This window comes from Marmota marmota, unplaced genomic scaffold (genome assembly GCF_001458135.2).
Source record: "Marmota marmota marmota unplaced genomic scaffold, marMar, whole genome shotgun sequence".
Lineage (NCBI taxonomy): Eukaryota > Metazoa > Chordata > Mammalia > Rodentia > Sciuridae > Marmota > Marmota marmota.
Window position 1 is genome coordinate 26,787,982 of NW_026000019.1, and position 13,411 is coordinate 26,801,392.

At 34.2% G+C, this 13,411-nt stretch overlaps 1 protein-coding gene across 3 annotated transcripts in view; it reads right to left on the reverse strand.

The window, feature by feature from the left end:
- Positions 1-13,411, reverse strand: part of Atf6 (activating transcription factor 6) — a 243,737-nt gene that overhangs the window by 53,622 nt on the left and 176,704 nt on the right. For all 3 annotated transcript variants that reach the window (XM_015491921.2, XM_048810137.1, XM_048810138.1), the window contains exon 15: positions 11,005-11,089. In XM_015491921.2, the coding sequence (XP_015347407.1) occupies positions 11,005-11,089 (85 nt within the window). The remainder of the gene's footprint in view (positions 1-11,004; positions 11,090-13,411) is intronic.

Consider the following 13,411-nt stretch of genomic DNA (forward strand, 5'->3'; position numbering starts at 1 on the left):
AAAAAAAAAAAAAAAAAAAAAAAAAAAGCAAGCCCAGGGAAAACAAGCAAAGAAATGGAGTTCAGCTTTCTTCCTTTTTCCTTCAGGTCCCCAGTCCTTATTTCTTGCTGCCCACCCCCGTCTCCTTAAACTTTGTGTCTTGCAAAAGTACTGAGGTAATGAATAAGAAGGAATCCAAGACAACAATACACGGGACAGAAGGGAACACTAGTCTATGGGGGGAGGGGGTGCTGGTAATATCTAAGAAAAAGAAAAGCAGAAAGAAAAAACAGAATCTGTCATTCAATGACTTAGTGGGGCTGGGGTCATGTGGTTCAGTGGTAGAATGCTTGCCTAGTATGCACAAGGTACTGGGTTTGATCCTCAGCACCACATAAAAATAAAACAAAGATATTGTGTCCACCTAAAACTATTTTTTAAAAAAAGAATTACTTAGTGGTATTCTTTCACAAGAGTCACATTAAAATTTCCCCAATGCTATCTCAAATTCAAGATACTTAAATGTAACACCAGTCCTTCCAATTTTACCCATTTATTTGATGGCAGTACTAGTTTCTTGATATTGAAGTCATGGGATCAACTTTTCATTCTTTCTCCTTCATATACCATCAGCTTCCAAGTAAAATTCCAAGAAATTCTCTCAAAATTTCTTTTAAAACTTTTTTCCTTTCTGTCCATTCCACACTTTAAGATCCTAATCCCCAAATTACTGCAATGTCTCCTAGTTCATCTTCCCCAAATTTATTCTAGTTCATTTATTCCTAGTACATTTTAATGATTAATAGTCTCTCTCTTTCTCTTCAGTACTGGGGCTTGAACCCAGGTGTGCTTTACTACTAAGCTATTTCCCAGTTCTTTTTATTTTTTATTTTGAGACAGAGTCTCACTAAGTTGACCAGGATAGCCTCAAACTTGGTATTCTCCTGCCTCGGTCTCCTGAGTAGCTGGGATCACAACACCATTGTACCCAGCTTAACAGTCTCTTAACAGAATCTTCATTGTGTTATTTTTATGTTTTATAGCTTATAGTCACTTTCTTCATCCATTAGTGACCCAAATTATCTGACTACATCCCATGCAATGCAATAAACATTTACTTCTCTTCCTTTTTCAACACTAATCCTCTCTTTACTGTTTCCTCCCAGACATTTTGCCCAACCCCTATTCAGTTCATCATGGAGTGCTACAGCAAGCAGCAGCCGCTAATTTGTCCACCCAAAATCCATTATTTTCTTACCAAAAGCACTACAGAACTTTTTTCAGTTCTTAGTGTGCTTAGTAAAAATATTACATTTCTGAGCCTACCCTGAAGCGAGGCTTAAACATTTGACACAGTTTATCCTCAATGAGATATAGGAAAGAACTTTGTTATAAAATTTCTGAAAAATGTTTGTTTTCCTGATAGACACTAACTTTCCTCCTTTTTCCTACCTGGAACACAAAATTTGATGACTTGATTTGTAGGAGTCATTTTCAGATTGTCTGAGAAAAGCCAAGAGAATTTCAGCAATCTTGTCCTTAGTACTCTTAAGTTCTTAAATCAACAACTGGATTGTTGCAACTGGATTGGTTCATTGTGGTTCTTTGCTGTGGGCTTTTCAATATATTAAATGCCCTTCACTCTTCTTATCTTATACTCGGATTTGAAGATTGCTTTACAGTTGGTCCACTCCAACCTTTATCTTTATTTCAACTTTTTATCACTACCAACTGATGTTAGTCATTAAAATTCTATTATCTACCATATCCTTATAAATTTTCATTCTATATTGTAGGTTTGGGGAATTTATAGTACCAGGTACTAACTGATTTTTCTTAGAAAAAATTAATTGGTATAGTGTGTTCGATTTAGAACTTATCTAAATAATCTCTGTTGGTCCAGGTCCATCTGGTATCTTAGCATCAATGGGGTGGGGTGGTAGGTGATCTTCAAAAAGTTCTGAGGATTTAAACCAAATTATACCCAAATTCTAAAGATAATTTGAATTAGACTCTATGATGATCTTGTCAGTAGAAAACAGGGAAGTCAGTCCAAGAGCTCAAAATATAAACTTAGGTCCTTACAAAGGTATTACTAACCAGAATTTGTATAGTAGAAATGTTAATTCTGATTATCTTGTTTGTAGTAATCATTAATAAATAAATATATGTCTGTATTTTGAGAATAAAAATAAACTTTTTTCAGGTGCATAGTGTGATTTTTCTCCTTTCCTCAGTGGAAATTCTCAGTGTGGGAATTTTACTACTATTTTATCTTATATTATTTTCAGTATTGGGGAACGCTACACCACTGAAATATATCTACAGTCTTTTGTGCCCCCCCACACCTATTGAATTAGGAAGTTTAATACATTTACATTTTTTATTTGTTGTTTTTGGTTATATATGACAGTAGAGTCTATTTTGACATAATATATAAACATAGACTATACCTTATTCTAATTAGGATCCCAGTCTTGTGGATGTACACGATGTTGAGATTCACTGTGGTGTCAGATTCATTCCACTGTCTTTCCTGTTCCTATCTCCCCTCCCTTCCCTTCATTCCCCTTTGTCTAATCCACTGAATTTCTATTCTCTCCCCACCCCCACTCCTTGTAGTGTTAGCATCCAGGTATCAGAGTCCATTCAACCCTTTTTTGGGGATTGGCTTATTTTACTTTACATGATAGTCTCTAGATCCTTCCATTTTACCCATAAATGTCATAAAGTCATTCTTCTTTATGGTTGGATAATATTACATTGTGTATATACACAGTCCTTTTTATTTTCTATTTTGAGAAAGGGTCTCACTAAGTTGCTGAGGCTGGTGATACTTTTGCCTCGGCCTCTTGAGTTACTGAGATTACTGGTATGTGTCAACAGACTAGATTTACTACTGGTTTTAGTAATGAGTCAAAAGTCTGAAAATTATGATTATTATTTTTTTAATATTTTATTTTTTAGTTTTAGGTGGACACAATATCTTTATTTTTATTTTTATGTGGTGCTGAGAATTGAACCAGGTGCCTCACGCATGCCAGGCGAGCACGCTACCACTTGAGCCACATCCCCAGCCCCGACAATTATGATTATGTATTTAAAAGTTAGAGCATGGTTAAAAGAGAAGACTCAATTCACTCAGTCTTTTTGGATGTAACTATGAAATGGAATGAAAAATGAAAGACTAAAATTTTTTAAGAAAAAAAAAAAGAAAAACTGCAGGTCTCTAAATAGAAATAAACTTATATGAGTAAAAGGATACCAATCTCAGTCTGCTAGGCAACTAGCCTATTGGGCAGAACAAATAGGACAGTTCCCAAATACATTTGCTTTGGGATAGCCACTTCTACAAAACTGTAATCATAAAAAGCAGTTGTATCAACATTCTCTTATTATTAAAACCAACACATTTATTCAGTTGGTTTCTTTCCTGCCCCACTATTCTGGGCTTTCCAACTTAAAATGTGTTTCATGTGCTGGCACTGGCACTGGCATTTGCATACCATTGCTAGTAGATTCTCCTAGATCTTCCTTATATGGAAACTACTTTGAGATTAAGTATAATTACAGTTTAGTCTAGTACTCATTTGTTCATCTGCTAGGACTGTTAATAATAACATGTTAGAACAAGGGTAACAGGATTGTTCATTTTTATTATTCACATACCACACTAACTGTTACATGGCATACAGAGGGAAGGAGAAGAGTAAAAGCAAATCAAAAACACACATAGTCAAATGATGAAATATATCTGCTGATATCAGGTTCATTCCCTGATGAAAATGTATACAAAGTAGCTACCATTAAAAAATTAAAATCAAGGGGGAAAAGTTCTGGGAAATGATACTGGCCAAATTATATTGTTATATTGTATGTGCATACAAATATGTAACAACAAATCCCATCATTATGTACAACTATAATGCACCAATAAAAAATGTGGAAATAAATAAACCCAAAAGTTTCTTCTGTGTTGTTTCTTGGTCAGTTATTTATCAAGAGTGAAAGATGGAAAAGGAGCAGTTTTACCACAGCAAAATGGAAATAATCTAAAAGCAGGAAATGTTGATTTAAAGTACTAGAAGCAGAACTTCCAGATCCTTTTTTTAAAAAAACAGTAACAGCTTTTAATTCATCATCCATTTCTCTGGCTAAGCAAGCAATCATGTTTTAAAATCCTTTTAAAAATATACATAGCATTTTATTTCAATAATCTTCAGCATGAATACTTTCCCAAAGAAAGGCTTTCTTTCTTTGCAGTTTCATTAACCTGTTTTCAACTCTCTTGCAAAAGAAAGACATTTAAATAATTAATAAAAATGAAGAGCAAAAATATTACAAAAATAAAACTGACAGAAGGAGACCCTCAGAGTTACACAAAAGTACATACAAGAGGAAGTGAGGGGAAAGGGAAAAATAATACAAGGGGGACAAATGAATGTCAGTAGAGGGGGCAGAGAGAGAAGAGGGGAGGGGAGGGGAGGGGGGATAGTAGAGGATAGGAAAGGCAGCAGAACACAACAGACACTAGTATGGCAATATGTAAATCAATGGATGTGTAACTGATGTGATTCTGCAATCTGTACATGGGGTAAAAATGGGAGCTCATAACCCACTTGAATCAAAGTGTGAAATATGATATATCAAGAACTATGTAATGTTTTGAACAGCCAACAATAAAAAATTTAAAAAAAATTGTTTTTTGAGACACACAAAAAAAAAAAACTGACAGAGATCACAGAGTGATGCGACTGGTAATATCTAAATGTCATTAATTTTATGCCCATTTCCTACTCCCTTTTGCGAATTCTAAAACTTTTTTCCACAGTTCAAAATTACAAAGTACAATCATCATACACTGAGTTTAAGACCAAACATTGACCTGGAAATGTAATTTACTTTGCTGAAACTGGAAAATCAAATTACTCTTCCCAAATATACTGCCATCCAGTGTACTACATAAACCAGGTGCTCTATAAATTTTGACTTTGTGTCTCTACTTTTTGCCTTTTTCCATCCTCTCTAAAATTCTACAGGTTCTATTAAGAGAGAAAAAGGGATCATCAATAATTCATTATTATTTCCAAGGTATATGTAACTTCTAGATTCAGAAAAGACATAAAATATATTTTATTCAACTTTCTTAAACCCTTATATTGCTCAGATGAAAAATTCTGCTGTTAGGAATAGCCTCACAAGTCTCTGCTCTTTCAATATATAGGTACCTTATATCTTCAGATTATAATTAATAAATTATATAGCTTATCAAATTTATTTGTCTCACAATTCAAAGAAATCTATCTCTGGATCTTGAAGGGTTCTATAGGATTAAAATTTCCCGTGGGTCAAGCTTTTAACATGTTTGTAGAACAGTTGTTAAAAATAAAGTTAATAATTTCAATTCATTCTTTCTTGTGAACTTTAAATATCAATTAATGTGTTATAAAAGTGGCATAGTACACATTTTAATTATTTTACATTTCTAAATGATACAACTGTGCTTGCCAAATATTACTAAGCACAAAAAATTAAATCTTTCAAATGACCTCAAAGTAATGATTAAATAAAATTTACCTTACTTAACTTAGTCTTTCATTCAACAAGCACATGTTTGTCAAATTCCAAACACTGTATTATATTGTATTATACTGCTCCTAATGAGTGCATATAATAAATATGTCAAAGGGATAAAGTGGTATAAATATCTACCTGAAATTTTAGGGTTCCAAATATTTTCAAAACTTGCATATCCATCTTTAATACTAAAACAACAACATAATATCTAATCAGACGATATTTTACAGGATGTATTTAAGTTCTGGTTCTGCTATGTACTGGCTGTGTACATGGCTTGAGGCTTAATATCTCTGCTATAAAATGAAGACAATACTTAGCTGGCAGGTGAGTATTACAGGAGTTAACACAGATTACAGCTCCTCGAGATCTTGCAATGTGACCTATGCCAGACACTGTTCTAGATGCTGAGGATATGGTGATAAGGGGCAAACATAACAAATAAAATTCCTGTTCTCTCTGAGGAGAAGAAACTGGCTAAGCTGACTGAGGAGAAATATGAGGGCAACTAGACAAACCATGGTATCATGAAAGCCTAAAAAAATTGGAAGTGCTTCAGTAAAGAAGGGAATGTAAAAAAAATATATACAAGAGGGAACTGACTGGAAAGGGGAATGAGGGGACTTTTCGAAGTAATAAAAATATTTATATTGTGACTGAAGTGGTGATTTTACAATGATTTACATTTGCCAAAACTCACTAAATGATACACACAAAACTGGTAGGTTTTATTATAAATACACCATTCCTCAATAAGTCCAGTTTTTTAAAATGTAAATGTCATGAAAGAGATAAATGAATGTAATGTATGATCTTTGGCTCTTGAATGATAAAAAAGCTTTATATATATATATATATATATATATATATATATATTGTGTGTATATGGTGTGTGTGTATGTATGTTATAATCATTTTATTGTAGTTATGTAAGAGAATGTCCTTTTTGTACAAGACATATTTAGGGATAAAGAGTTAGGAGATCAGCTACTTTCAAGGTTTAAAACAATGTGAGTGTAGATTTTTAAAAATGTGAGTGTAGATAGAGATAAAGCAAATGTAGAAAAATGTGAACAACTGGTGAAAACTAAGCAATGTGTCTCAGCATATTCACTGTACTCATCTTTAAACTTTTCTATAGATTTGAAATTTTTCAAGATAAGAACTTGGGGGACTAAAAAAAAACAATAGGCGTCTTTGTCAAATATTGTTGAGAAGTTGAGTATGAGAATGGAGCTGTGCCTTTTACTGGTCACTGATGACTGTTTTAATAGAGCATTTCAATTTCAATTCAATTTCATTTCCCCTATGGAAGGGGAAAAATCTTGATAAAGAGTAAACAGAAGTGAGAATTAGAGATAAATAATGAAGTGGAGGAAGTGAGTACAAGTAACTCTTTCAAAAATTTTCCCATGAAGAGTAGTGGAGAAATAGGATGTGGAGTCAAGGAGTCTCCTAAGGTAATATTAAGACATTTAATATGTTGATGGGAATGATCCAGAAGAGAAAAAGAAATTGATCTTCTAGTAGAAAAAGGGTATAAATGCAGGGGCAGTCTTGAAACTGTGAGAAGTGCTAAGATTTAGGGCCCAAAAAGGAAGGAGTCACTTTACATGAGGCAATGATGATGACAATGACAATGGTGGTACCACAGCAGCTCACCCAAAAAATAGGTACTATTTAAAGAACTTTAATTCTCATACCAACACTAAAAGGAAGATATTACTAATATTTCCTTTTATAGATGGATGCTGAAATACAGAAAAGTTAATTTATTTGCCTAACAATACATATTTGGTAAGCAGAAAAGCCAGGATTTAGACCCCAAAGGAGAGATTTTTTTTTCTTTCAGTGAAATTAGAGGCAAAGCAAAGTTTGTGTGTGTAGATACAGGTAGGCTGGCAGTAGTGAAAAAATGACATAGCTCTTGCATAATGACATTTTCTCCAAGAAGCTTTTGGTGGGTTCATCAGCTGAGGGGAGGAGGAAGAAAGGATGTTGGAGATTAGAGAAGAAAAGGTGAGAAAATCGTGCTTCAGGGAGGAGAAGAGTAAATTTAGTAGCAATGAATAGCAGTATTGAATTTGAAGTGAATCTGCTTGTCCTGATTGGATGATACTTTCCAGTTATTTTTAGCTGACTGAGAGCAGGCATAAAAAGAATAGATGGGTTTAACTAGGGTGGTGGTGGTGAGGGGTTTCCGGGCAAGTGGCATCTATGAAGATAGGAGGCAGGGAGTAAGAGGAGTCTGCAAGAGGGCTGATAGTAAGAAACCATGGAATCTAGGCTAGGAAATCATGAGGAATGCATGAACATTAATGATGTGAAAGACAGAAAATGTGGTCAGGTCAAAGGACTAGAGATTTGTGAGGAAAGAAAATAGTTGGAATGTAGATATTAAAGTAAGAGAGTAAGTAACCATCAAAGAGTAGGATGTGTGAGAAGATCCCAGAGGGAGTTTGGCTTCAGAAAAGGGTCCCGATACAAGTGTTTTGGAAAATATATGTGTATCTGTAAGTATTCTAAAGTTGATCATAAATGACTCATGGCTTTGATATTAACTATTATTTTCAATAACTACTCTTCCTCCTACCAAAAACAAGAATTGTCACAGAAAAAAAAAAAAAGCATGTTATTATTTCCATTAAGGAACATGGCTAAACTGGGACAAAACCACATCTAAGTTTAACCCTTTGTTTCTTGTTCCAATGTTGTCTCATCATTCATTCATTAAAACTGCTATATGAAAGAACCCATTCAAAATGTGTAATTCGATGTAGCTGAGTCATAAAACCCAATGAAATTTAGCTCAAAGTCAATGTGACTATGAAATAAAATTATCAGCAAAGCTAACAACAACAACAACCCTAGATTGTGAAAAACAAATTGAAATTATGATGTACATGAAGAAAACTGTGTAGAAAACATTTCTAGTAACTGCTTGCATTCTGCATAATTAACACATTTCCATGAAAACACTTGTTTTTAAAGGAGGAGAGGAAGATAAGTAAAACACTGTTAGAATTCCAGTATTGCAACATCAGAGTAATTTTGTTTTGTTTTTTAAGTGAATTTGTTAGACACAAAGATCACACATTTCTGTGATAATAATGATGATAAGGTCTAGATTATAACCATGTGAATGGGAGGTTGAGGTGGCAGAGCATAAAAGAGTATCAAAGAAGGCTAGAGCACTGGATGAAACTGTTATGTGATGTTCAAGTTACACAAAGAGATGTCAAAAGCAGTGGTGAAGAGTCATCAGTGAAGGTCGGGTAGGTGACACCAACAAAAAGGCTTAAAAAAAAAACCAAAAAAACAAAAAAACCCCCTGATATTATATACTTGAAAGATGTTAGGGGAACTGAAGGAGAAAGAAAGAAAAATAATTTGGAGGCTATAGTGGATAACAAGGATCCACCTTTCTCCCCATGGGCTCTGAGGTACATGAGGTAGAGAAAGAAAATCAGGTTCCAATTTGGGAAGTATCCTTAGAGCAAAAAGGTGAAGCGACTGTTCTGAGAAGAAGCTGAGGATGTGAACTTGGTGTGTTCACAATCAAGCTTTCTTAAATTTGAATCTCAATTTTCCTAATAGTTTACTATATCTTAAAAAGAAAAAATATTAAAAAATTTATTTACAAAGAATCTGGAACAGATTAAAAAGGAAATAATCCTCTAATGACTTTATTTTCCAAATCCATGAAAAACTCATCTTCAAAAGTCAGTCTCCTAGCCAAGATAAAAAGAATCCAGCATATTATTGTTTTTGGCTTAATATAAATGGACAGCTATTATAAAACAAAACCAGGCATTCTCTTGCATAAGAATTCAATATCAGAGGAATAAAATTAAGTGAATTCTGCTTTGATGAAATTTAGAAAATAGCCTCTCTGAGCACAAGCTGAACAAAGTTAACTCTTATAGTTCAAGCACAGAAACAGATACCTATGGGATGTAAATAAATAGATTTCCTAAGTATAATCTTTGGAGTATAGATACAGAAATTTTGGAATATATAGTCCTTCTTCAAGTAAAAATATGATTATTCCATGAATAACTTTAGAGGTATGGCATTACTGAAAAAGAGATGTTTGTCCTAATATCATAGTTTTTTTCCCCTTAAATTTCTTCTGAATATTTTTAAGACTATGTAAATGTCAAAACTTTTTTATGCTTTAACAGAAAAACTGTATTTTATGTCCATAGGTTGCCTTCTAAATATTTCTACTAAGCGGTCTGTATGTAGCTCATGAAATTATATAGTCCTTTAGGGTCTTAAATATACAAAAAAAATCTGTTCTATAAAGACAAAATTTTATGAAATTTACCTAGAATCTCCTGTCAAAATCCAGTGGTTTGTTTTATAGTGGTATATGATGGTTTAATCATGATCATTAATCAGAAATGTCAGCTGATTCAACTGCAGGTTAGTTCTGTCTTCCTCATAGACTATCAGATTCTAATCACTAGACAGAAAATTTACTAGTAGTTTTATTATGCCAGATAAATGGACAAATGGATTTGAGAAAGGCCAACTCTTCTATTTCAATAAGCCTAATATGATGTGTCAGAGCAAATTGTCAATAATATACTGTGCTCATTTATTACACACAGCTGGAAGCAAATTATTTCTCTTCTTCATGAAGAACCCAGCTGGAAGTAATCTCTCCTTCACCACAGTTCTTTAGTACTTTGTATATTACTTACAGGAACTTCTCTTTGGAGGACAATGATTTTTGTTCTTGTTTTATTTTCCTTCTAGATTATAAGCAAGTAAACACACCTTGACATTTTTCAATAGCCTCAAAGTATCATAGCATTATTTGTATTCTGTTTCATACCCAGTACTCATAGAACAAAATGCCATAGTGACGCTATCAATATCAAACTCATCAATATTACGGATTACACATAAATAGGCTTTTGTTATTTGATCTAGAATCATGTCAACATTTAGGTAAAACAGAAAACTGTTTTGAATTCTAAAAACTTAATTACAAAATCACTGTCAGAACACAACAGGGACTTTTCTGAGCTACATCTCCAGCCCTACCCCTTTTCTTTTTGAGACAGGGTCTCACTAAGTTGCTGACCTTAAGCTTTTGATCCTGATGCCTCAGCCTCCTAAATCACAGACATGAGCCACTGCACCTGGCAACAAGGACTTCTTATACTGCAGGTATGACTAGAAAGGTTCCCAACAGAAAGCAGTCAAATGCTGTTTCCCAATTTTGTAAATAAAAGAGAACTATTTTTTTCTTTAAAAATATAGGAACAATGGAATTTAAAAATAACATTTTGTGAAAAACATGGGAAAATGTTTAAAAAATAATGCATGGAGTTATACTTGCCCAACTGAACACTTCAAATGTCTTTCCATTAATCCAGAGAATCTTGGTTAAGCACAGGAATTTCATGTTGTTTATAAACTGAAATTTCAACTTACCATTTATGTTTATTGCTGGTAATACAATTGACATTTTTGGTCTTGTGGTCTTGTTATGGGTGGTAGCTGGTAACAGTAGGTGATCCTAAAATTAACAAAGAATAATTTGTTATATATAACAACTGGCTCAGCACTAGAACAGGCCAAATTTAGGCTTTCTATGAAGTTGACATTTCATTGGGATCATGAAAATGAGTTTTTATTTGGACCTGGCTTAAAGGTAATTAAGATCATTCATTAATTAATACAATACACATTTACTGAGTATGTACATTACCAGGGGTTATGCAGAATTTGGGGAATACTCATGGGTGCTGATAATACATATGCTTCAGTATATTATAAAGAGTGTCATTTAAGCAGTCAGGAAAGGGAGTTTTAATTCTAATTCCACCACTGAATAGCTGTAAGATCTGGACAAAATATATATATATTTATCTCCTTTCTGGGTCTCACTTTCCAGTCCTGTAAAATGATGAGGGTTAGACTAAATAATATTACACAATACTAAATTGTGTACCCACTAAACAGTCATTTTCAAACTCCATTTTAAAAGAGAAATTTTCCTCTAAAATATTATCCAAAATTACTAATATGTAAAAGAGAAGTTCTGCTTAAAGCAGGGAAAGGGCCTAGTACCTTTCTTGCTTAGTCTTGCCCCTTTGAAGTGGCCAGGACATTAGATATTTATTTGTGACAGGCATATGCTAAAGATGATGTATAGTTCTTACCCTTAAAAAGCATATAGCTTAGTAGAAGAGTTTAAAGAATCATAAATATGTGTCTAGCACAATTTTATAGCTCTAACTATAACACAGCCAAACTTCAAATATACCACAGAGTTACAGTAACAGAAACTGCATGGTACAGGCATAAAAACAGACATGTAGACCAATGGAACAAAATAGAAGACACAAAGACAAACCCATTTATTTACAGTCATCTAATCCTTGACAGAGGTGCCAAAAACATACACTGGAGAAAAGATAGCCTTTTTGACAACTGGGGCTAGGAAAACTGGTTATTCATATGTAGAAGAATGAGACTAAATGCTTATCTCTCACCCTGCATGGAACTCAACTCAAAACTGATCAAAAACCTAGGAACTAGACCAGAAACTTCGAAACTCCTAGAAGACAACATGAGGTCAACACTCCAACACACAGGCACAGGAAACATCTTTCTTAACTGGACCCCTCAAATTCAGGAAACAATGCCAAGAATTAATAAATGGTATGGTATAAATTAAAAAGCTTCTGCACAGCAAAGGAAAGGATTAATATGAAGAGAATCTACAAAATGGGATAAAATCTTTGCTAGCTACTCTTCTTAGAGAGGATTAATATCCAAAATATATAAAGAACTAAAAAAAAAAACCTTAACACCAAGAAATATATTGCTAAGTGAAGTTAGCCAATTCCAAAAAACCAAATGCCAAATGTTTTCTTTGATATAAGGAAGCTGATTCATAGTGGGATAGGGAGCGGGAGCATGGGAGGAATACACGAACTCTAGATAGGGCAGAGGGGTGGGAGGGGAAGGGAGGGGGCATAGGGCAATTAATGATGGTTGAATGTGATGATCATTATTATCCAAAGTACATGTATGAACACACGAATTGGTGTGAGTATATTATATATACAACCAGAGATATGAAAAATTAAGCTCTATATATGTAATAAGAATTATAATGCATTCTGCTATTATATATAAATATAAAAAAAGAAAGAAAAAAACTTAACACCAAAAACAAACAAACAAACAAACAAAACCCCAAATAACCCAATTAATAAATGGGCAAATTAACTCAACAAATACTTCTCAAAGAAAAATACAAATGGCCAACAAATATGTGAAAAAATGTTCAACAATTTTAGCAATTAGGGAAATACAAATCAAAACTACACTGAAATTTCACCTTATTCCAGTTAGATTGGCAGTCATCAAGAATACAAACAATGATGTATGTATGAGTTTGTCAGGATGAATCCAACTATTATGTATAAACATAAAGGTCTAATTAAAAAAAGAATACAGGCTCATCGGAAGATGGCGGCGAGGGGAGTGCATTGCCCCCGTGTGCCGCGTCACTGTGCGGGAGAATGACGAGTCAGGACGGCTAAAGGCTATCTTGTTAGGAATTTCCAGCAAAAGTGGGGTGCCCCGGAATCTGGAGGAAGGATTTCCATCGCACGAGGATCAGCTATGGGGGCTCAAACGTGAGATATTTGTCCGCACGGAGGGTCACCCTGCTTGTTCGGCAAATCGCCCCGCGGCTAGAGTCTGCAGCGCGCGCTGGGAAACGAGGAGATAGCGACGCAGGGATACAGTGCTGCAGTTTCTGTGGGCTTCTGCCAGCTGTGCAAGCACCGTACTCAGTGCTGAATTCTGGGTTTGAGACGGGGGA